The sequence below is a fragment of the Sus scrofa genome, chromosome 15 (genome assembly GCF_054392235.1).
Source record: "Sus scrofa isolate SSC_HxYL_T2T_F1_AM1 chromosome 15, Sscrofa_HxYL_maternal_Yorkshire_Landrace_v2.0, whole genome shotgun sequence".
Taxonomy (NCBI): domain Eukaryota; kingdom Metazoa; phylum Chordata; class Mammalia; order Artiodactyla; family Suidae; genus Sus; species Sus scrofa.
This window is the reverse complement of record NC_139397.1, coordinates 39062334-39087448: the sequence shown is the minus strand read 5'-3', so window position 1 is coordinate 39087448 and position 25115 is coordinate 39062334. Positions and strand designations below refer to the sequence as shown.

Sequence of the window (25115 nt, the reverse complement as noted above, 5' to 3'; positions counted from 1 at the left end):
ATCTTCATGGCATAATCAGGATGGTGTGCCATTGAGTAATTGACAATGTTTCTTTTCTTTTATGCTGGCACGTAAAATAGGTGCATCTTTAATTAAAGGCATCCCAGATTTGGTGAGATATCCTTACCAGTTGTGCCAATATGAGACAAACTGCAGTGTCTTTGGGTAAAAACGTCCCATCTGCAAAAGGGGGACAATGTCCCTCCTTCAGCCAGCCTCTGTGAGGCCAGAATGAGGCCACGTCTGCAGGCCGTTTTGACAGTGCCCGCCCCTCACCTCCCTCCCTCCTGGGTGGCACCGCTGGTGGGCAGAGGTGGGCTTTGGGCAAACAGAGCTGTCCTGAGCTGGGAACTTGTTTGTTTGTCTGTGGAGAGGGAGGCCTGACACTGAGGCCAAGCAAACATTTGGTTATGGATTAACTTGGGTTCCAGTCTATCATGGCGGTGAGAGGGCAGCCTTGCAGTTTCTCCGCGGCCCACTCCAGTAAGTCCCCTTCGAGGCAGGTCTGTGAGGGGGGCTGGAGGAGGGTGCCTAAGGTGGAATCTTCTAGCCAGGGTTCAAGAGGCTGGCTAGAGCCTGGGGTGAAGGAATTCTGGGCTCTGACACCGGTCAGGCCAAGGCCCTTGCTGGCATTTCTCAGGCCTGGGTGCCATGGTTCCCACGGGCCTTTGTCCCAGACTCTGAGGGAAGTGGAGGTTGGATGAGGGCCTCCAGAGCCCAAGGCCACCACCAGAGGCTGCGTGGAGCCTCGGGCCCTCCATGCTTCCCACCTTACCCCCTTCTACATCTGACTCAAACAACTGTCAGAGCCAGCCTTAGAGGGGGTCAGTGAAGCTGGAGAATGAGGTCAGCTGGGGAGGGGGTGTAGGGGAGGGCAGTGGAGGGCTCCTAGGTTTCTGCCAGCAGGGCCTTGTGGTATGTCTGGTGGCTTGTGGGGCAGGGGTGAAGGTTGCAGGCCTGGAGCCACACAGGCCTGGGCTTGAGTTTTAGCCCTGCCACTTCCTGGTTGTGGGTATTTAATGAGCTACCTCACTCCTATGATTCTCAACTTCCCCCTCTACCTACCTCTTGGGTGGTGGTGAACTTTAGCTGAGATAGTAATGCTAAGGTTTACTGAGCATTTGCTATATACAAATCTATTTAACTGCTTTATGTAGATTAACTCATTTAATTCTCACAGTAACCCTTGAGGCAGAAATATAGTTTTTCCATCGATTTTACAAGTGAGGACACCAAGGAGCAGTTAGATATGTTCCACCATTGCTGTCCTGGAGCTGGGTTTGCACCAGGTGGTCTAACTACCCTCAGAACCATGTACAAATTGCTTGAGAGACATTGTGAGTATCCAGTAAACATTAGTTATTACTCTTAGCTTGGCCTTTAGGTCAGCAATGGTGTTGTCCCCAGCCCTCACCAGGGGAGGGCATGAGCATTCTGGGCTGAGCTCTTTTGATCTACATGTGCCCTCTTCACCCTGCAGACTCAGGTTGTGTGATCTGAGCTATGTGGAGGAGGGGCCTGCCAACCGGCTGTCTGAATAGTGAACAGCCCACATCCCCCACCCCCACCCCCACTCCAGCTTCTGCTGGGCATTAGCACACACAGGAGCCCCCTTCATCCAGCTCCATGGGTGGGGGCAGGTGGGCCTGCTCGAAGCTCAGAAGTCCTCCTCAGACAGGTGGCAGCAACTCCAGAATGTGGCAACTTGCAAGCCTCTTACTGCTCCTGATCATCTGGGCAGTTTCCAGCACACCAGTTCCTCCTGGTAAGGCCCCCTCCTGCCCCATTACCTCTGGGACCCTTGGGGCCCTCATCCCTTCACCATCTCCTCTGAGCTCAGGGTGAGATGAGAGGCAGGCGGACACGGCAGGCCTCCCAGGGGCATTGTACTGTGGTAATGGCAGGGAGCCCCTGGCTCAGTCCTTACTCTTCCCCAGGGGTGGGCTATGTCATAGAGTTCCCAGGGCCTGCCCACTCCACCACTTACTCCCTCAGCTATGGAAAGCCCAGGGCAGCTTCTTCCTATCTGCTGGCCCTAACCCTCCTCTGGTCCCCAGGTCAGGTACTGTACTAAGTGTTTTACATGATTATCTCATCTTCCTTTTTTTTTGATAAATAAACCCAAATTTGGAGAGGTGAAGACACTGGCTCAGGGTTGCATGGAAGTTGGGTTAGATTCAAAGGGAGGTCTGCTGGTCTCAGCACACACACTCTGAATGTCAAGTGTCCCGTCCTCCAGGAGAGGAGAAGGAAGAGAGTAGAGGAGGAGGGGAGGGTATCTGTGCCTGGAATGATGATCCTGAGGGGCCCCAGACCACCCTAGGCTCTCCCCGGCTAGGCCCCCTCACTGCAGAGCCCCCACCAAAGTGAGCCCCCCGCCCCCCAGACTCAGTGTTCTCCAGCAGCCAGCGGGCCCACCAGATGCTGCGCAGCAAACGCGCCAACTCCTTCCTGGAGGAGCTGCGGCCCAGCAGCCTGGAGCGTGAGTGCAAGGAGGAGACCTGTGATTTCGAGGAGGCTCGGGAGATTTTCCAAAACACGGAAAACACAGTAAGGCTGCCTGACTGGGTCCAGAGAATTAGGCTCGGGGTGGGCCCTGGGCAGTAGGCTGGGGCCCCTTGGGGGTCCTGGGAGGCAGTGAGCACCATCCCCTCATCTGCCCAGCTTGCTGCAGTGCATCTGTGGATTGAATGGCCCTGGGGTCTTGGTCAGGGCACATGTGACCGCAAGAAAGAGGCTCTGCAATTATGTGGAAAAATTTTGGGGAATTCCCACCCAGTCCCACTGAAGGAGTTCAGGCCCCCTCCACCTGAAGCTGGCCCCCACTGCCTCCGCTTTCTCTCTCTTTGTGACCAAAAGGCCACTGCCTCTGGTTCCATCCTGCACTGGCCAGTCAGGGTGCGCGTGACCAAGATGGCCTGGCGTTGTGCCCACACTCACTCTGCCCTTCAGTTCAGATTCTCAAGGGACAAAACCTGACTGCTCAGGGAACGTGGAGAAAGGGTCTATGTCCTCTGGGCCCCAGGGCTGCGTGGTGGTGGCTCTGAGGCAGGGGGATGCCCTTGGTAAGGGAGGAGGCTTCCTGATACAAGACTCAGACCCTCTCCAGCTCCAAGATCTCACTCCAGCTACTGGGGCGGTGAGGCTACCTGGGGCTCCCTTTAAGCTGTCTGTAGGAATGTCCTTCCCACCCAGGGCTTTTGGTGCTGGAGGGGGCACTCTGGGCAGCTCCCTATCTTGCCCTCAGCCACCACCTCCTTGACTACATCCCCAGCACCTCTCTCCCCAGATAGCCTACTCAGCAGATGGAGATGATCTTGTGCAGGAACAGCCAGGGGCACATCACACCCCTCCCACAGCAGCCCCACCTCACCCCAGGTTTCTCTGGCCAGCAGTGCGGCCTAGGTATCCAGCAGTGGCTCCCAGGGAGTGGTGGTCCCAGACCAGCAGTAGAAGTGCCACCCAGTTAGAAAAGCAGACTTTCTGAACCCTCACCCATGCTCCCCTGCTTCTCCTTTGACTCTGAGGACGCTGGCTCAGGGAAAGACCAGATGCCTGGTGCTGGAAGGAGACAAATTGCCCTGGGGGGTGACAGGGATTTGGGTCCCCTCCATTACAGAGGCTGCCTGGGTAGCAGCTGCATGGAGGAGGGCATGGCGAATGGGATGTGGGAGGAGGAGGAGCCTGGCCTTACTCAGGGTGCAGCTATCCCAGAGGCTGGGGTTGACCCCTCTTAGTGTGGAAACCCTTCTGTCCCCTGCCTGCTTAGATGCTGCCCTGCTAGACTTGGGCCAGACCTGGGAGGGGCGCCACGGGCTCTCCATTCACCCAGGTGGGCCAACAACCCCTAACACTGCCCCTTCTCTCTCCGCAGATGGCCTTCTGGTCCAAGTACCATGGTGAGTGCACTCCAGACCCCTGGCCGCGGTGCCCCTGCTCCTCCGGGTCCCTGGGCCACTGCGGGTACGGGGAGGGGAGGGACCCGGCGGCACCAGTGACACCCTCCTCACCCCACGTGGCAGACGGGGACCAGTGCGCGGTCTCGCCCCCTGAGCACCTGTGCGACAGCCCGTGCTGCGGGCGTGGCACCTGTATCGACGGCCTGGGCGGCTTCCGCTGCGACTGCGCTCAGGGCTGGGAGGGCCGCTTCTGCCTGCACGGTGAGAGGGCGGCGGCGGCTGGCGGGCTGCTCCCCGGGGCGGGGCGGGGACAGGGCGCGCAGAGCCACAGCGCCTTCTCGGCGCCCTCTTCCCTGTTCCCTCAGAGGTGCGCTTCTCCAACTGCTCGACGGAAAACGGTGGCTGTGCGCACTACTGCCTGGAGGAGGAGGGCGGGCGCCGCTGCCGCTGCGCGCCAGGCTACCGGCTGGGGGACGACCACCTGCAGTGCGAGCCAAAGGGTGAGCCTCGAAGTGGCGGGGGGGGGGGCGGGCATGGGGCCCCGGGCGATGGGCCATCCACCGGCTGGGTCCCAGTTAGTGGAGACGGGCCGTCAGCCCACGGAGAGGGAGAGTGCTCTCCGCTCTTTCCCGAGATCCCTCCCCATCCAGGTGCCGCTGCTCACCTTGGGGATGCCTCCTGGAGCAGGAGCGCCGGGGTGGGTTCTCTCCCAGAGGGAGGAGCGGGTGTGCAGGGCACTCCAGCGTCCTCCTCCACCGACCTTGGATGGCTCTATTTCTCCCTTACCTCTGGCTTCTCTGAGGAGAGACAGGAACCGTGCCTTCTTTTCTGTTTTCCTTTTTATACATTTAAATTTCTGTCAAGTTTACAGATATACAGGACCGGCAGACCTTCAGCAGGTTGTCCCCAATGTGGATCCTCTTTCGTCTGCTGTGCAGTGACCTTTTAACGTGGAGATTCATATCTTCTACCTCTGGGAACACTTCATTTCTCTGAGGACCTGCTTCTGCTTTCTCTGCTCTCTCTTTCTGCACCTCCTCATCAAATTTCTTTCCCCTGGATTGGTCTTCAAGTTTTATTATCTCTTCTATTTTCCATCTCTTTGACTTTGTAGTCTTCTTTGAAGGAAATTTCCGCAACTTTATATTCCAATCCTTTTCCTTTTGAGGTAATTAGAGGTTCTCAGAAAGTTGCAAAGAAATGCCTGGTGGACCTTTTGCCTGGTGGGCTTTCCTGTGAGACCATCTGAGGACCCAGGTCACTGGCAGAACCCCTACTGCTGGATTCTTAGGACTTTCAGGCCATTTTCTGAGAGGACTCCCCCAAGCTCATGCCTGGAGGTCCCAGCCTGACTTCCAGCCCCTTGGTGGGGTGGGGTGGGGAAAGTAGCCGGCACCTGCCAGGTCTACAAATGTCTACATTGCTCCTTCTGGTCAGACTTGTATGTCACTCTGTGCTGTAGCAGTACCCGCAGTCCCTGGGTCGTGGTGTCTGGGGTTGCCCTCTGCAGACAATACACTTATGGTATTCTGCAGGGGTCAGAGAGAAGAGTGGAGCCACTGGGGAGAGGCTGGGACAGAAGCCTGGGACTCTAGCAGTTCTTTTACAAGCTCTCAACACACCTGTTGTGGCCCCACCTGCATCACTTCCTCAGACACACACTGAGCTTCCTGGGCATCTGCTACTGGCATCTCCTACCATTGGCTGAGGCTTTGCTTTCTTAGTTGGAAAAGTCAGTTGCCATGTCTGTCTGCTGTCCAGCTTCTGGTCACTGTTATCTCATCTCCATTTTTGGTCACTGTGCAATCCCTCTGCTGATGGTTTCCCACTGCTCCTGCAAGTCTAAGTCTGTCAGCCCAGCATGAATGGCCCTGGCTCACCTCCTGGCCCTCAGTTCTGTTCTATGCTGTCTCCTCCAGGGAGAGACCCTCACAACTGTGCTCAGAGCTACTTTGAGTCTCTCCAGGAGTGCCCACCTTCTCCTCCTCATAAGTTCTCACCTCTCTTAGGAGCTTGGCAGAATCCCTTGCTTGTGGTTTCAGGCATTACTCCCAACAGCCCTGGGGCATACTGAACTCAGAGGACTTTAACCACTGGCCCAAGGACACAAGGCTAGGTAGAGATGCTGCTTGGTCTGACTCTTGCCATTAAGCAGCACTGTTTGTTGATTGGCTGACTAGCACAAGGGGATTTGCAGGTTGATATAACTGAGTGCCTAAGCATCATTTATCCTAAAAGGCAGCCAGTGAGGCTGCTGGCCAGAGGTGGACAGAGGTGGGAGGGGAGTCTTGGGAGCAGTGCCTGGCAGACACTCAGCAGCCTCCCCCTACCTTCAGTGAAGTTCCCTTGCGGGAGGCTAGGGAATCGCATGGAGAAGAAACGCAAGAGCTTGAAGCGTGATACAGACCAAGTTGACAAAAAAGAAGACCAAATAGATCCGAGGCTCGTCAATGGGAAGCAGTCCCCATGGGGAGAGAGCCCCTGGCAGGTGAGCACTAGCTCCGGAGTCACTGAGCCCCCAGGGATTTCCCACTCAGGAGGCGTGATGGGGAGGGGAGTGCTGCCTTTGCTGGGGTGTGGGGGTTCCAGGGCAAGGTGGCACTTTACCCTGGAGGGGGAGGGGCAGCCAGTGGGGTGGTGCTGGAGGGTACACACAGGAAGGAGAAGGGGTATAGTTTTAAAAAGAGCTGCAGAGATACTCCCCTACTGGTGGTGTTTTAGGCAGAGGCAGGGCTGAGGGGAGCATTGTTTTGTGTGGGAGAGGGCTGGGAGGGAAGGTTGACCCCTGAGAACCCCTGCAGGTTCCCCGTGGGAACTAATTTGGTTCCTATCTCTGCCAGGCGCCAGGCCAGGGGTCCTGAGTTCACAGGCAGGATGTTGGCAGGCCTTGGGGAGCTCGCAGCCCCTGGGACAGTCAGGCCCCTAAATGCATGGCAATCCGATGGGACCAGAGCCAGGATGGCTGGCAGGACAGGAACTGAGAGAACCTGGAAGAGGCCTCCCAAGGCAGCCCAGGGGCCTCAAAGGCTTCCCAGAGGACTCAGCCCAAGCCCCTGAGGGCGAGACCTCTCTCGGTGCTGCTGAAGATGATTACAGGAACAGCAGGGGCTGAAGAGGAGAGGTACTCTGGAACTGGTGAACCCTATCAAATGTGCAGAAAGGAAAATGCCATAATAGGGCCATGAGTCTATGCCCGAGTGGAACCCAGGGAAGACCAATTTGTGCAGCTGGTGCCACCAGCTTGAGAATTATGCCTGGGCTGTCCTAGACCCAGGGCCCCAGTGTGGGAGTGTCAGACGGCAGTGTGGTGACGGCACTACCCACTCCCTTGCAGGTGATCCTGCTGGACTCAAAGAAGAAGCTGGCCTGTGGGGCAGTGCTCATCCATGTCTCCTGGGTGCTGACAGCGGCCCACTGCTTGGACGACTACAAGAAGCTCACTGTCAGGCTCGGTAAGGGCAGGAAGCAGGCAAGAAGGGTGGGGAGCATGGTCTCTGGGGAGCTTGAGCAAGAAGTAGCTGGGGTGAAGAGGCCTGTGTGCTTCCACCCACCACTCCTATGGTGGAACATTAGATACAACAACACCAGGTATTTTGCATGAAAGGGATTCTCTTCAAATCTGGTACCAAGGGAGCTCCTTGGTGGTCTAGGGGTTAAGGATCAGGCATTGTCACTGCTGTGCTTTGGCTTGGGTTCGATCCCTAGCCCGGGAAATTCCACATGCCATGAGTGCAGCCCCCCCCCCCCCAAAAAAAAGTGTGGCGCTTACACACATGTGTGCGCAAGTGAGGGTTTTACACTTTCTCTGTGTGAAGCAGGCTGTATATGGCCCTGCAGCACCATTGGGCCTGGAAACCAGAGGGCATATACATGGCCTGGCATCAGGGCCACACTTGACACAGACTGACAGGGGTGGACTGTGCAACAGGGCCCTGGCATCTGCCATAGTAGCCAGCTGCTTCCTGCAACAGCCCAGGTCCCCAAGCCCAGGCCCACGGAGAGGGAGCCTCTCACTCTGTTCTATGCAAAAAAGAAGGAAGAGACATGTATTGAGAATGAATGACCACCGTCACACTCCCTCCAGTTACACCCACACAACCAAAGCCCAGTGGCTCCAAGTAGGGCTCAGCTTGGGGCCAGCAGCCACACACCCCACCACTTTCCAGGAAACATCAGCCTTGCCCCGAGGAGACCTTGTGTCTTGTGTGTGATCTAGACATTTCTTCCCAGGCGGAGCCTGTGTCTGGCTGGCTCTCCTCTCTGGGTCCTGCTGCTCCTGCCCTGCCCCCATTACCATGTCCCTGCCTTGAACTCAGGCAGGCCCTGATGAGGCATGGCAGGAGAGCCTGTCTCCAGAGGCAGGCACCCCAATTTCTTTTTGTTTTTTTTTCTTGTTTTATTATTTTAATTTTTTTCTGCTGTACAGCATGGGGACCAAGTTACTCTTACATGTATATGTTTTTTCCCCCACCCTTTGTTCTGTTGCAATATAAGTATCTAGACGTAGTTCTGGATGCTACTCAGCAGGATCGCCTTGTAAATCCATTCCAAGTTGTATCCAATAACCCCAAGCTCCCAATCCCTCCCACACCCTCCCACTCCCTCCCTCTCCCCCCGGGCAGCCACAAGTCTCTTCTCCAAGTCCATGATTTTCTTTTCTGTGGAAATTCATTTATGCAATATATTAGATTCCAGATATAAGTGATATCAGATGGTATTTGTCTTTGTCTTTCTGACTCATTTCACTCAGTATAAGATTCTCTAGTTCCACCCGTGTTGCTGCAAATGGTATTATGTCATTCTTTTTTTATGGCTGAATAGTATTCCATTGTGTTTATATACCACATCTTCCTAATTCAATCATCTGTGATGGACATTTGGGTTGTTTCCACATCTTGGCTATTGTGAATAGTGCTGCAATGAACATGCGGTGCATGTGTTTCTTTTAAGTAGAGTTTTGTCTGGATATATGCCCAAGAGTGGGATTGCAGGGTCATACAGAAGTTCTATGTATAGATTTTTTTTTTTTCTGCTACATAGCTTTAATATGCATCTCTAGACAGTGTTAATATTTGGCTTCCATAAACATAAGGGTATTATTATATCTTTCGAAGTTAATTACTTGGTATTCTCTAATACCCAAATCATAATCAGATTTCCCAAAATAGTGTTAAATATTCTATTTAAGTTGGTTTGTCTGAATCAGCGTCTCAGCAAAGTCCATGTATTACATTTGGTTGTCAAGTCTTACATCTGTTAATCTAGGGAGCATTTCTCCTCCCCTCCTTCCCTTTTTTTTTTTTTTTTTTTCTCCTTGTAAATCTATTCCAAGTTGTGTCTGATAAGCCCAAGCTCCCGATCCCTCCCACTCCCTCCCTCTCCCATCAGGCAGCCACAAGTCTATTTTCCAAGTCCATAGTTTTCTTTTCTGAGGAGATGTTCATTTATGCTGGATATTAGATTCCAGTTATAAGTGATATCATATGGTATTTGTCTTTGTCTTTCTGACTCATTTCACTCAGTATGAGATTCTCTAGTTCCATCCATGTTGCTGCAAATGGCATTATGTCATTCTTTTTTTATGGCTGAGTAGTATTCCATTGTGTATATATACCACATCTTCCGAATCCAATCATCTGTCGATGGACATTTGGGTTGTTTCCATGTCCTGGCTATTGTGAATAGTGCTGCAATGAACATGCGAGTGCATGTGTCTCTTTTAAGTAGAGTTTTGTCCGAATATATGCCCAAGATTGGGATTGTGGGGTCATATGGAAGTTCTATGTATAGATTTCCAAGGTATCTCCAACCTGTTCTCCATAGTGGCTGTACCCGTTTACATTCCCACCAGCAGTGCAGGAGGGTTCCCTTTTCTCCACAGCCCCTCCAGCACTTGTTATTTGTGGATTTATTAATGATGGCCATTCTGACTGGTGTGAGGTGGTATCTCATGGTAGTTTTGATTTTCATTTCTCTTATAATCAGCGATGTTGAGCATTTTTTCATGTGCTTGTTGGCCATCGGTATATCTTCCTTGGAGAAATGTCTATTCAGGTCTTTTGCCCATTTTTCCATTGATTGATTGGCTTTTTTGCTGTTGAGTTGTATAAGTTGCTTATATATTCTAGAGATTAAGCCCTTGTCCATTGCATCATTTGAAACTATTTTCTCCCATTCTGTAAGTTGTCTTCAATTCCTCATTATGGCTCTGGTCTGTGTCCCAGGTTTCCCGGGAACTTCAGCCTTCCCTGCTGATTTCCCACTGTGGGTCACTTCCCAGTCCTCATTCTCCATCCATAAGCCAGTCCTGAATTCAGACCAGCGTACTGCCCCTTCAGGATGGACACTCACGGGTGTTACCTGTAATAAGTGTCTGAGGCACAGCCCTGTGGCGCAGGACATGCCAGGGAGGCCGGGTGACTACTCCCAGCTCCTGTAGGAGCACAGCAGTCAACCTCAGGGGACCCTTGAGGAGGGAGGCTCCCTCAAGCTCCCTCTCACAGCCCCTCTGCCCTGCAGGCGAATATGATCTGAGGCGTCGGGAAAAATGGGAGGTAGACCTGGACATCAAGGAGTTCCTCGTCCACCCTAACTACACCAGGAGCACCAGTGACAATGACATCGCCCTGCTCCGCCTGGCCGAACCGGCCACTTTCTCGCAGACCATCGTGCCCATCTGCCTCCCAGACAGTGGCCTCTCTGAGCGTGAGCTCACCCGGGTTGGCCAAGAGACGGTGGTGACCGGCTGGGGCTACCGCAGCGAGGCCAAGACAAACCGCAGCTTCATCCTCAACTTCATCAAGGTCCCTGTGGCCCCGCACAATGAGTGCGTCCAGGCCATGCACAACAAGATCTCTGAGAACATGCTGTGTGCAGGCATCCTGGGGGACTCTCGTGATGCCTGCGAGGGCGACAGCGGGGGGCCTATGGTGGCCTCCTTCCGCGGCACTTGGTTCCTGGTGGGCCTGGTGAGCTGGGGTGAGGGCTGTGGGCGCCTCCACAACTATGGCGTTTACACCAAAGTCAGCCGTTACCTCGACTGGATCCATGGCCACATCAGAATGGAGGAGGCCTTCCACAAGAACCAGGTGCCTTAGTGTCTCCCTACCCCACTGCTTGGGCCCCAGAGGCCATCCTCGGGTGGGGGCTGGTTTGTTGAATGGCAACAGTAGGACATTAAAGGGGCATGCAGTAAGCACACCAGCTGTGGCTCTGTCTGTCTTTCCATCACTTTTCTGGGCCATTTTGGAGGAAAGTAACCTTTACTGAGAATCTACCACATGCCCCTCACTTTATGAACAGAATCTTATTTAATTCCCACAGCAACTCTGGAGTAGGAAGAACCAGATCCATGTTTTGTGGCATCTGAAGCTGATAACATTTGGGGAAGCTTTCTTTAAGAAAAAGCATAAAAACTGGGCTACAAGACCATAAGAGCCCCTCCCGTGGCCTTGGAAGTAGATCGTGTGAATCAGGGATCCTGAAGCTGAGGCTTGACCGTAGGCCCAGCTCCAAAGGCGGAGATTGCAGCTAATACCATGGGGCCAGGGGTGGGGTGGTGGTGGTGGTGGTATAGAACTGAGGTGCAGGAAGGTTTGCATTGTGGAGCCAAGTCAAACCTTGGACTGAGTCCAGGCCTGGGCCCTTCTTTCTGTCTTCTACTCTTCCCGCTGGCCCCATGTGGGGAGGAGCCAGAGACCCAGAAGGGGTTGGTTCAGTCGAGTGAGCTCACACTGTAGGTGGGGAGTTGGTTAAGAAAAAAGTTACAGGACCATGAATAGCAGAAAGCAAGAGGCTCTGTCTTTTTTTTTTTTTCCCCCAACACCTGTGGCATGCAGAAGTTCCCTGGCCAGGGATCATACCACAGCAGTGACCCAAGCCGCTGCAGTGACTATGCCAATCCTTAACTTGCTGCACCATAAAAGAACTCCAAGAGGCTCTTTTTTATTTCTCATATCTTTTTTTTTTTAAAACTCAATGAATTTTATTAGCTTTGTAGTTTTACAGCTATCATCACAACCTGATTTTACATTTCCATCCCAAACTGCCAGCCCATCCTGCCCCCACAACCTGTCTCCTTTAGTAATCATAAGTTTTCAAAGTCTATAAGTCAGTTTCTGTTCTGCAAATAAGTTTATTGTATCCATTTTTTAGATTCCACATATAAGTGATAGCCTATGATATTTATATCTCACTGTCTGACTAACTTCACTTAGCATTATAATTTCTAGATCCACCCATGTTGCTAAAAATGCCATTTCTTCATTCCTTTTTATAGCTGAGTAGTATTCTATTGTGTATATGTACCACATCTTCTCTATCCACTCCTTTGTCAATGGACATTTAGGTTGCTTTCATGTCTTGGCTATTGTATCTAGTGCTGCAATGAACATTGAGGTACATGCATATTTTCAAGTCATGGTTGTAGTGTAGTCTGAAGTCAGGGAGTCTGATTCCTCCAGCTCCACTTTTCTTTTTAGAATGGCTTTGGCTATTCTGGGTCTTTTGTGCTTCCAAACTAACTTTAACATATTTTGTTCTAGTTCTGTGAAAAATGCTATTGGTAATTTGGCAGTGATTGCATTAAATCTGCAGATTGGGTAGTATGGTCATTTTGACAATATTGAGTCTCGCGATTCAGAGCATGGTATATCTTTCCATCTGTTTATGTCATCTTTGGTTTTTCTCACCAGCATCTTATAATTTTCAGTGTACAGGTCTTTTGCCTCTTTAGGTAGCTTTATTCCTATTTATTTTATTCTTTTTAATGTGATGGTGAATGGGATTGTTTCCCTAATTTCTCTTCCAATCTTTCATTGTAAGTATATAGAAATAAAGTCGATTTCTGCATATTAATTTTTTATCCTGAAACTTTATGAAATTTATCGATGGGCTCCAACAGTTTTCAGGTAGTATCTTTAGGATTTTCTAGGTATAGTGTCATGTCATCTGAAAACAGTGATAGTTTTGCTTCTTCCTTTTTTTTTTTTTTTTTTTTTTTTTTTTTTGTCTTTTTGCTATTTCTTGGGCCACTCCTGCAGCATATGGAAGTTCCCAGGCTAGGGGTCGAATCGGAGCTGTAGCCACTGGCCTACGCCAGAGCCACAGCAACGTGGGATCCGTGTCTGCAACCTACACCACAGCTCATGACAACGCCGGATTGTTAACCCACTGAGCAAGGGCAGGGACCGAACCCACAACCTCATGGTTCCTAGTCAGATTCATTAACCACTGCGCCACAACGGGAACTCCTACTTCTTCCTTTCTGATTTGGGTTCCTTTTATTTCTTTTTCTTCTCTGATTGCCATGGCTAGGACTTACAAAACTATGTTACATAGTAGTGGTGAGAGTGGACTTCCTTGTCTTGTTCCTAATCTTAGTGGGAATTCTTCAGCATTTCACCATTGAGAATGATGTTAGCTGTGGGTCTGTTACATATGACCTTTATTATGTTGAGGTATGTTCCTTCTACGCCCACTTTCTTGAGAGTTTTTATCAGAGATGGGTGTTGGATTTTGTCAAAAGCTTTTTCTGCATCTGTTGAAAGGATCATATGGTTTTTGTTCATCAGTTTGTTAATGTGGTGTATCACACTGATCGATTTACGGATATTGAAAAACCTTAGGATAAATCCCACTTGATTATGGTGTACAATCCTTTTAATGTATTGCTGGATTTAGTTTGCTAGTATCTTGTTGAGGATTTTTGCATCTATGTTCATCAGTGATGTTGGCCAGTAATTTTCTTTTTTTGTGGAGTCTTTGTCTGGTTTTGGTATAAGGGTGATGGTGGCCTCATAGAATGTGTTTAGGAATGTTTCTTCCTCTGTAATTTTTTGGAATAGTTTCAGAAGGATAGGTGTTAGGTCTTCTTTAAATGTTTGATAGAATTCGCCTGTGGGAGTTCCTGTCATGACTCAGTGGTTAACGAATCTGACTGGGAACGATGAGGTTGCGGGTTTGATCCCTGGCCTTGCTCAGTGGGTTAAGGATCCAGCATTGCTGTGAGCTGTGGTGTAGGTTGCAGACGTGGCTCAGATCCTGCGTTGCTGTGGCTGTGGTGTAGGCCAGCAACTATAGCTCTGATTAGACCGCTGGCCTGGGAACCTCCATGTGCCGCAGGTGCAGCCCCAGAAAAAACAAAAGACAACAACAACAACAAAAAAAGGAATTTGCTTGTGAAGCCATCAGGTCCTAGACTTTTGTTGGAAGTTTTTAAATCACAGTTTCAATTTCAGTACTTGTCATTGGTCTGTTCATCTTTTCTGTTTCATCTTGGTTTAGTCTTGGAAGCTTGTACTTTTCTAAGAATTTGTTCATTTCTTTTAGGTTGTCCATTTTATTGGCATATAACTGCTTGTAGTAGTCTCTTATGATCCTTTGTATTTCTGTGATGTCTGTTGTAACCTCCTTTTTCATTTCTCATTTTATTGATTTGAGTCCTCTCTTTTTTTTTTGATAAGTCTGGTTAAGGGTTTATCCGCTTTATTGATCTTTTCAATGAACCAGGTTTTAGTTTCACTGATCTCTTCTATAGTTTTCTCCATTTCTATTTCTGCTCTGATTTTTATGATTTCTTTCCTTCTGCTAACCTTGGGTTTTGTCTGTTCATCTTTCTCTAGTTGCTTTTGTTTATTTGAGCTTTTTCTTATTTCCTGAGACAGGCTTGTAATTGCTATAAACTTCCCTCTTAGAACTGCTTTTGCTGCATCCCATAGGTTTGGGATTGCTGTGTATTTGTTGTCATTTGCCTCTAGGTATTTTTTAATTTCCCCTTTGATTTCTTCAGTGATCCATTGGTTGTTCAGTAGCATGTTGTTGAGTCTCCACGTGTGCGGTTTTTTTTGCAGTTTTTTTCTCGTTATTTATTTCTGGTCATATAGCATTGTGGTCAAAAAACATACCTGATATGATTTCAGTTTTCTTAAATTTACTGAGGCTTGATTTGTGGCCCAGCATGTGATCTATTCTAGAGAATGTTCTGGGTACACTTGAGAAGAATGCATATTGCTGCTTTGGGATGGAATGTTCTACAAATACCTATTAAGTCCATCTGGTCTAGTGCATCATTTAAGGCCTGTGTTTCCTTGTTGATTTTCTGACTAGATGATCTATCCATTGTTGTAATCGAGGTGTTAAAGTCCCCTGCTATTATCATGCTATTGTCATTTTCTCCTTTTAAGGTTGTTAGCAGTTGCCTTATGTATTGAGATGATCCTAATTGTTACAATTAACAATTGTAATTAATATTAATATTACAATTGTTATATCCTCTTCTTGGATTGATCCTTTGATCATTATGCAAAGTCTTTCTTTGTCTCTTATAATATTCTTTATTTTAATTCTACCCTTAGCCTAGGAACTTCCATATGCTACAGGTGCAGCTGTAAAAAGACAAAGGAAGAATAAATTTAATCCAGGAAGTGAAAGACTTGTATACTGAAAACTATAAGACAGTGATGAAAGAAACTGAAGACCAAAAAAATGAAAAGATATTCTGTGCTTATGGATTGGAAGAATTAATATTGTTAAAATGTTCATACCACCCAAAGCAATCTACAAATTCCTATCAAAAATGAAATTCCTATTGAAATTATAATGGTATTTTTCACAGAAGTAGGAAAAAAGCTTCTAAAATTTGTACGGAACCACAAAAGAGCCCAAATAGGCAAAGCAATCCTAAGAAGGAAGAACAAAGCTGAAGGCACCATGCTTCCTGATTCCAAACAGGTCTTGGCATAAAAAGAGACACAAGATCGATTGAACAGAATAGAAAGCCCAGATATAGACTCACAAATACATAGTTAATTAATTTATGACAAAGGAGCCAACGATATACAATGTGGAAAGGACAGTATCCTCAATAAATTGTGCTGAGAAAATGACAAAAGTATGAAACTGGATCACTATCTTACACCATACACAAATATAAGTTCAAAACAGATTAAAGACTTTAACATAAGACCTGAAACCATAAAACTCTTAGAAGAAATCATAGGTAGTAAGCTCCTTCATGTGAGTCTTGGGGATGATTGTTTGGATTTGATACAAAAACAAAAGCAACAAAAATGAAAAATATGCAAGTGATGCTGCATCAAACTAAAATGCATTTGCACAACAAGGAAACAATTAACAAAGTGAAAAGACAACCTACCCAATAAGAGAAAATATTTATAAATCATATAGCTGATAAGAAGCTAATATCTAAAATATATAAAGAGCTCATACAGATGAATAGGAAAAAAAAAAAAAACAAACCCAACCAAACACTCTGATTTTAAAATGGGCAGAGGGAGATCCTGATATGGCACAATGAGTTAATTATCCTCTTCCATCCTTGTGGGTTAAGGATGTGGCATTGCTGTAGCTGCGGTGTAGGTTGTGGCTTCTGCTCAGATTCAATCCCTGGCCTGGGAACTTCTGTATGCTGCTGGGGAGACAAAAAATGAAAAAAAAAAAAAAAGAGGATCTGAATAGACATTTTTCCACAGAATCAAACAGGTATATGAAAAGATGCCCAACATTACTAACCATCAGGGAAATGCAAATCAAAATCACAATGAGATATCACCTCCTACCTGTTAGAATGTCTATTATCAAAAAGACAAGAAATTGGAGTTCCTATCATGGCACAGTGGTTATCGAATTCTACTAGGAACCATGAGGTTGCAGGTTCAATCCCTGGCCTCTCTCAGTGGGTTAAGGATCTGGTGTTGCCATGAGCTGTGGTGTAGGTCGCAGACGTGGCTCAGATCCTGAGTTGCTGTGCTGTGGTGTAGGCCAGCAGCTGCAGCTCTGATTAGACCTCTAGCCTTCGAACCTCCATATGCCATGGGTTTGGCCCTAGAAAAGACAAAAAACAAAACAAAACAAAAAAAGCAGAAATAACATGGGTTGGCAAGGATGTGGAGAAAAGGGAACACTTGTGCACTGTTGGTGGGAATGTAAATTGCTGCAGCTGCTATGGAAAAACCATACTGAGGCTATTCAAAAAATTAAACCTAGAGCTATCCTTTGAGCTAGCAATCTCATTTCTTTCTTTCTTTCTTTCTTTTTTTTTTTTTTTTTTTTTTGCCTTTTCTAGGGCTGCTCCCCTGGCACATAGACCCCAAGCTAGGGGTCTAGGGGTCTAATCAGAGCTGTAGCCGCCAGCCTACACCAGAGCCACAGCAACGTGGGATCCGAGCCATGTCTGTGACCTACACCACAGCTCACGGCAATACCGGGTCCTTAACCCACTGAGCAAGGGCAGGGATCGAACCCGCAACCTCATGGTTTCTAGTCGGATTCATTAACCACTGCAACACGACAGGAACTCCTAGCAATCTCATTTCTGGGGATTTATCCAAAGGAGGTAAAAACACTAACCTGAAAAGATTCATGCACCTCTGTGTTCATTACAGCAGTATTTATAATAGCCAAAACATGGAAGCAACCAAAGTGTCTATCAGTGGATGAATGGATAAAGAAAATATGAGAGAGATGACAGATAGATAGCTATGTGTAAGATAGAAGTGTAAAATATGATGTGCACACACACACATCATGTGGATATGACGTCCGGCATGGTGACTATAGTTAATAATACTGTATTGTGTATTTGGAAGATGCTAAGAGAGTTGCTATATATATATATATATTTTTTTTTTTTTAAAAGAGAGTAGATCTTCAGTGTGCTCATTGCAAAAAAGAATGATGTGTGGTGGTATTGACTAGATATTGACTAGACTTACTGTGGTGACCTTTGCAAAATATATACAAATATCAAATCATTATTTTGAATACCTGAAACTAATATAGTATTCTATGTCTATTATATCTCAATAAAAAAATAAAAAGAGGGAATAAGGAACTATTTAATCTTAATCTAATAAATTTGAAAACCTAGATGAAATAGATACAATCCTGAAGAAATACAAAATACCCACAGTGGTTCAAGAAGAAACTTGAAGTGGTGGTGAAAGCCATTTCTGCCTTCCTCAAAGGCTTCAGTCACATGTTGTTTTGTGCATGTGAGTTCTACCAAACTTTCATTTTATTTTTTTTTTGATAGGCAGGAAATAGATTTATTAGGATAGGAAGCTTGTGAGAGACGCAAGCAGGCAGGTAATGAAGCTCTGCCTCTACCAAACTTTTAAAGAACAGAAAGCTTCCATCTTAAACAATTAGCAATGAACAAAAGGAACGGCACAGTACAACAGGTGCCCAGCTTATACAAAATAAAATAAAATGGTCATTTTCTACTTGGTGTCCTAAGGCTCGCTGCCTGACCTCCGTAAACCTTCATTTCCTTATCTAAGGACTTGGGTTCACATCTGCTACATCCCAAGTGGTATGAAGATCAAAGAAGATAAAAATGTGCAATGCTTGGTGCCCAGAGGTAAGCTCCTCCCTCCTTTCCTTTCCTCTGCGCAAATCCAGGACTGTGGTTTTAAGAAGTCAAGACTCTTCAGAGAAGGGAGAAGTCATCCCAGGCTGAAATCATCTGTGAAAGTGTTAGAGTTCAGTTTTCCAGGGGAAACTGGCAATGCAGAGAGCTATGCTGGGTCTGCTGGGTCTGCTGGGGCGAAAGGCAGGGATTTTGCCTCCTGAGGACCTCTCCGCTTGGCTGAACCTGTAAGGACAGATGGGAAAATGCCAACTAAACTGAGCCCCTGCAGGGTGAGTTGGTAGGCAGAGGTCCAGGAACAGGTGGGCCAAGTCTCAGGGGAGGCCAGGAGAGGCTGGGCAGGGAGATGTGCCCAGGGAAGAACAGCTGGCCAGCGCCCGGGCTGTCCTAAGAGAGGCCATAAGCTAAGGTGACAGTGGCCACATTGTAACCTTCCCTGAAGCTGACCATGTGATGGAAATCTTCTGACAGCAAGCAAAGGGTTAAACTGCTTACTCTCCCCATTTTGTTGAGGAGGAAAGAGGCTAGAGGGGATTCCTAAGCTGTCTCTCCTGGGGGAGTCTGGGTAGGGGTGTGCTTTGCTTCAAAGTCCCTCTTTTGCGACATGGAGCCAGGTCTCGGGTGAAAGAGGAGTTATTTACAGTTGTGCAGTGGCCGGACCTGGGCCCTGTCAATATTTGGGATGGTTCAATCATTAACTAACCTCAGCCTTGTCCCTTGGTAGGTGCTGGGCCTGGGCTTGGCCACAGTCCTTGGGAACTGGAGCCTTGAGCCCCTCGAACTGCCTGCCCGCTGGGGGCTCTGTGGGGCTTCACCAGAGGGCAGGCGGGTGGCTGCGCCCGCCCTCCACTCAGGGAATCTTTCCAGGGTAGGTGTCCCCACCCACAGGGCTGCAGAGCTGTCTCGGGACCAAGTAAGCAAGTGCTTAGGGTGATAAAACAATTGGAGAAATGGGTTTCAGAAGAATCTGTCAAGAGAGAAAAAAGGCATTGAAAGTAGTCATCATGAGGAAGTCAAACTTTTTTTTTTTTTTGCTTTTTAGGGCCATATTCACAGCATATGGGGGTTCCCAGGCTATGGATCCAGTCAGAGCTGCAGCCGCTGGCCTACACCACAGCCACAGCAACACCAGATCTGAGCCGTGTCTGCGACCTACACCACAGCTCACGGCAACACTGGATCTTTAACCCACCGAGCGAGGCCGGGGATCGAACATGCATCCTCATGGATACTAGTCAAATTCGTTTCCTCTGAGCCATGATGGGAACTCTGGGAAAGTCAAAGTTTTGATGAACTTTATTGCACTTATTTTGTGGTTTGGTATTATTTTCATTTTAAATTATGTATGTAGTTCTTTGGTGGCACAGCGGGTTAGGGATCCAATATTTTCCCCGCAGCAGCTCGGGTTTGATCTCTGGCCCAGAAACGTCCACATACCAAGGGCATGGCCAAAAATAAATAAATGAAATAAATTATGTATGTGGGGAAAGAAAACACACGATAATCTTTCTAGTGCTCCGATCACCTACTGTTTCAGACCCTTTATGTGCACTGTTTGATTAATTCTCTAAGCCATCCTTAGAGATACAGGCTCTTGTTCCCTCATTTTACTTCTAGTAGGAAACTGAGGCTTGGCAAGTCAAAGTACTTTATTTATTTATTCTATTTTATTTTTTTTTTGCTATTTCTTGGGCCGCTTCCACGGCATATGGAGATTCCCAGGCTAGGGGTCGAATCGGAGCCACCAGTCTACGCCAGAGCCACAGCAACACCAGATCCGAGCCGCGTCTGCAACCTACACCACAGCTCATGGCAACGCCGGATCGTTAACCCACTGAGCAAGGGCAGGGATCGAACCCGCAACCTCATGGTTCCTAGTCGGATTCGTTAACCACTGCGCCACAACGGGAACTCCCAAAGTACTTTCTAAATGCACACGGTGAATATGGACAGAATGGGAGATCTGCCCCCAAGTTTGTCTGACCCCAAGCCAGGACTGTTTAGTTATATCCATCCTGGAAAAGAGACATCAGCAGGAACTGGGGAGGGTTACTGGGGGCAGGTGGGGGTGACCTCCAGGTGTTGGCAGAGACTGGTGCTGAATGGGGCCAGCCCTGAGGATATGGGGTCCTGATGGCTGACACATCCCTGCTGTGTGGTCTCCAAGGATGCAGTTCTGGTCTTCTTATAAGTGAGACATAGGAGGCAGGGACAACATTTCGCTTGAGATAAGGTAAGATAAGCTGTATGCTGGAACTAGGTGGCAGCAACTGGGCAGTAAGAAGGCCAGGTTGGCTCCAGGGAATCTATGTTGCCTGGGGGTCACCTCACCCTATGGGACACAGTTCTCAGTCTGGAGGGCAAGAAAACAGCTCACACAGCAAGCTGGTGGTAGATCTAGACCTGAAACACAGGTCCCCTGGTTTCTAGCTCATGTTCTGCACCCACTCACCACCTTCTACAATGAGTATAAGGGGTGGCCAAGGGTGTGGGCACTGAGGTCCCATGGGACCCTCCATCAGGCAGGAACATGTCACACATATATATTGTTTTAAATCAGGATATTCATGTACACAGTTAAACAACCAAATAGTAGAGTCATTATCTGCCATCTGATCTCTCCTCATTTACTCCTTTTTTCCTCTCTGTGCTGATTTAAGTCATTATTATTATTATTATTATTCCTTCAAGTTCACTAATTCTGTCTTCTCTTGTGTCCAATCCCCGTGAAATCTGTCTGATATTAATTTCAGATATTAAAGTTTTCAGTTCTAGAATGTCCATGTGATTTTCTTTGCATAATCCATCGCTCTGAAAAATTCTCCACTTTTTCACTCATTTTTTTCTCTATCTTATATTGTTATCATTATTTTAAATCATTGTCATCTTATGCCAACATCTGGATCTTCTATAGGGCTACATATATTGGCTTTTTCTATCTTGATTATTGGTTACGTTTTCCTGTTTCTTCGTCTATCTTGTAATTTTTACAGTATGCTGAACACTGTTTATAAAGTAACCAGTAACTGAAGAATACATATTTCTCCTACCAGAAAATGTTTCCGGAATTCCCGTCACAATTCAGCGGTTAACGAACCTGACTAGCATCCATGAAGACATGGGTTTCATTCCTGGCCTCACTCAGAGGGTTAAGGATCCAGTGTTGCTGTGAGCTGTGGTATAGGTCACAGATGTGGCTCGGGGCTACAGCTCTGATTTGACCCCTAGCCTGGGAAACTCCATATGCTGTGGGTATGGCCCTAAAAGACAAAAAAAAAGAAAAGAAAAGAAAAAAGAAGGAAAATGTGTCCCCTCTCTGGTTAAATAAAGGTGAAGCTGGATGGCAATTTTAGTTAGAATCAGCATCCATCTGGTTTCAAATGCTTCCTGAGGAGGATCTCTCAGCCTTGAACTGAAAGCCAGATAGGTCTGTCTTGCCTTCCCCAAAGATGCAGGAAGTTGTTCTTCTCTGGACAGTTTTAAACCCTGCTCTTGGGAGTTCCTGTTGTGGCTCAGTGGTAAAGAATTTGACTAGTATCCACGAGGATTCAGGTTTGATCCCAGGCCTTGCTCAGTGGGTTAAGTATCCAGCATTGCCCTGAGTTGGTGTAGATCACAGACATGGCTCAGATCTGGCGTTGCTGTGGCTGTGGCAGGCAGCTACAGCTCTGATTTGACCTCTGGCCTGGGAAATTCCATATGCTGCAGGTGCAGCTCTAAAAGGCAAATAAATAAATAAATAAGAAAAAACCCTCTGTTCTTCAGTTCCTCTGCCCTGCCCTGCCCTACCAATGCTCCTTCCAAATTCATCAATTTCTCCTTGCTTTTCTATCAGTTTTTGCCTCACATATTTTGACACTCTGTTTTTAGATGTATACATGTTAAATATCATTTTTATAAAAAGAATTGACACCTTTATCATTATGTAATATATTTTTTTATACCTGATATTTTTTCTTGGTCTAAAGTCTGCTTTGTCTAAAATTAATATAGCTACTCCAGCTTTCTTTTGATTAGTGTTAGCCTGGTGTATCTTTCTCCAACCCTTTACTTTTAATCTATCTGTGTCTTAATATTTAAAGTAGATTTCCTCTGTTTTCTATTCATAGCCCTTGTTCTTCATTTCTCTCTCTCTCTCTTTTTTGCCACACCCATGGCATGCAGAAGTTCCTGGGCCAGAGATTAAACCTGCGCCACAGCAGCGAGGTGAGCTGGTACAGCGACAACACCAGATCCTTAACCCATTGTGCTACAAAGGAACATCCTTTGTTTCTTTTTTCCTTCCAATATTTTTCTTTTTTCTCTGATTTTAATTGAGCATTTTATATTCTCTTTTTCTCCTCTCTTAGCATATCAAAAAGCAAAATTTTAGTTTCCCTTGAGTCTGCAATATACATTTGCATTCAACCTAAGTCTTCTTTCGAATAACACATCAGTTCATAGTGCAAAAAACTTATAATAGATTTGTTCCCAATTTATCTCTCCCAACTTTTATAACATTGTAGTCATTTCCCTTAACCATAATCTGTAACCACTATTATTATTTGCAACAAAATGTTACCTGTTAGATCAATTAAAAATAAGAAAATTTGAAGATTTTATTTTACCTTCATTTTTATTTCTTCTCTTCCTTTCTTTATGTACATCTGAGTTTTTGACCTATATACTTTTCCTTCTCTTTGAAAAATTTCTCCTAACATTTCTTTCTTTCTTTTTTTTTAACAGCTGAGTATCAATTTATTAAAAAGTTGGGGTTAAGCATCCACAGTGATGACTTCAACCTCGACTCCTGGTTCAATACTGATGGATGTGATCGGCTTAACAATCTCAGAAGGGCTGTGCAGGTCTATGAGTCGCTTGTGGATCCTCATCTGTAAACGATCCCAAGTTTTAGAACCTTCACCATAAGGGGTTTTTCTTGTAGTTATTCTCAGAGTCTTGGTGGGCATCCGCACTGGGCCCTTCACTTCGAGATTATTCTCCTTCACTCCTCTGAAGCACACACCTTCTCCAAAGACTTCACGTTGTGGCTGGAGAGGGTGATCCGAATCCGGTGAATCGCGACCTGGCTCCACTGGAGTCTTGCCAGTGTCCTTAAAGGCCATGTCTGCAGCACGCTTCCTGACCGACTTGTTCCTCTGGGAGGGTGAACAGCGGGGAGCCAGGAGCGGACGCAGACGGCCCAGGGCTCCGCGACAGCGCGGGCTGCGTCTTCCTCAAAGAATATTTCTTGCAAGGCAAGTCTGAAGACAACTTCCCTCAATTTCTATCCTGAGAAAGTCTTTATTTCTCCTTCACTTTTCAAGGATAAATTTCTGGATACAGAATTCTAGTTGGTGGAGTTTTTGTTGTTGTTGTTTTACAACTTTAAATATTTTGTATCACTCTTCTTGTTTGCATGATCTCTGAAGTTTGATGTAATTCTTTTCCGCGTTTCTCTATAAGTTATTTTCCCCTTTAGCTTCTTCCAAATGCTTTGCCTTTGATGTCTGCAGTTTGAATATTAGTATGCCTAGATGTAGATTATTTCTTTAACTACTTACTCTCTGCTTATACTACATTTCTGTTCTTGCATGTTGTCCACTTTTTCATTAGCGCCCATAGGATACACATATGACGTAGCATATACATATGCCACACCTGTGGTGTATGGAAGTTCCCAGGGCAGGGACTGAATTCAAGCTGCAGCTGTGACCTATGCCTTAGCTGAGGCAATGCCAGATCCTCAAATCCACTGAGCCAGGCTGGGCATTGATCCTGAGCCTCTGCAATTTAGGTCACAAGAAAACCCAGGCATACAACCCTGTCTTGAGCTTTCAAATCCTAAGATGCTTGCTCTGACTTGACCTCTATTACTATTAGGAAAGTTCCTAAGCCACAGTTAATGGGGAAATTGGATGAACCAGCTGTTGGTTTCTCCAACCAGGGTGAAAGTAAATAGCAAAAAGCAAAACTGACCATGCCCATGCTCTCAGGCTAAATATTTGGCCTAATTTGGATGAATACTAGTTATGAACTCCTCCCTCACAGGCATGGTAACAACTCAGGGTGGTCTTAGCATCTAGAAGTCTATTTCCTTTGCCCCCACAGCTCCATTCGAGGTAATAGCAAAGGAAATGATAAAGGATCAGATTAATCGAGCCCTTTAAAGGACCCCTAAGGAGAGCAAGCATCACTTGATGAGAAGACTATAACAATGACTGAGCCCAGCATAGGGAACAAGGCTGAAGTGGTATAAGAGGTAACATCAATTGGCTTAAAGTCCAAGGGATGCTGAACTGGCTAAAAATAGTGAGGAGTAGAAGACCAGAAGTATGATATAATGGGATGGATTTATAATTCAAGGGAAACTCCCTAAGCTTACAGAACTGGATTATGAGCCCTTAACATTTTTCTTTTTTTTTTCCCACAGTGCAAGGGATCTCCTTGCGTCTTGTCCTCCTAGGGATGCTATTAAAAGATAGATTTCCATCAAAATTTGGATTCTGGCCACTCAACTAGCATCACTTACTGTAAAATGCTGGCTCCTAACATACCGTAGGAAGCAGGGAAGGTGGAGATGAGAGTCTCATAAGGGGTTAAGGAACAGCTACTTTAAACCCTTCATCAACCTTCAAGAATTCACAAAAACAACATTTTTGTTCCTCACATGCCTTTCAACAATTGCTGGCCTTCAGAAACTTTGTAACCTATGGTTTCCCAAAGGCTTTGCAAAGACTAGAGTACATAGAGAGAGGAGATTTTGGGGTGGAGGGAATGGGAAGGAAAGTTTGCCTCGTGACTTGCTTTCTCTGTCTCTGGCCATCTCCCTCTCAGAACACTCTATT

At 46.9% G+C, this 25115-nt stretch overlaps 1 protein-coding gene and 1 pseudogene across 22 annotated transcripts; one reads left to right on the top strand and one right to left on the bottom strand.

Moving 5' to 3' along the window:
• The first annotated feature begins 422 nt into the window (after nt 1-422).
• On the top strand, nt 423-23615 carry PROC (protein C, inactivator of coagulation factors Va and VIIIa). 22 transcript variants are annotated; one of them, XR_014828827.1, is made up of 14 exons: nt 423-483; nt 1675-1765; nt 2387-2550; nt 3875-3899; nt 4023-4160; nt 4265-4399; nt 6236-6387; nt 7234-7351; nt 10419-10987; nt 16984-17253; nt 18200-18279; nt 19013-19156; nt 22453-22494; nt 23014-23615. XR_014828827.1 is itself a non-coding variant. In XM_084998282.1 (10 exons), exons 2-10 carry the CDS (start codon nt 1696-1698, stop codon nt 17002-17004), a joined length of 1392 nt encoding a protein of 463 aa, XP_084854408.1. In that variant the 5' UTR covers nt 423-483; nt 1675-1695; the 3' UTR covers nt 17005-18140.
• Nucleotides 23014-23394, bottom strand: LOC102163252 (small ribosomal subunit protein uS10 pseudogene; annotated as a pseudogene).
• Nucleotides 23616-25115: the final 1500 nt, after the last annotated feature.

Excerpts from the sequence above, each read along its gene's own strand:
- PROC (XM_013983970.3), top strand. The coding sequence starts at position 1,627 with ATGGGTGGGGGCAGGTGGGCCTGCTCGAAGCTCAGAAGTCCTCCTCAG. Across the intron at positions 6,388-7,233 it reads GGGGAGAGAGCCCCTGGCAG|GTGATCCTGCTGGACTCAAA; the intron begins GTGAGCACTAGC and ends ACTCCCTTGCAG. Across the intron at positions 7,352-10,418 it reads GAAGCTCACTGTCAGGCTCG|GCGAATATGATCTGAGGCGT; the intron begins GTAAGGGCAGGA and ends TCTGCCCTGCAG.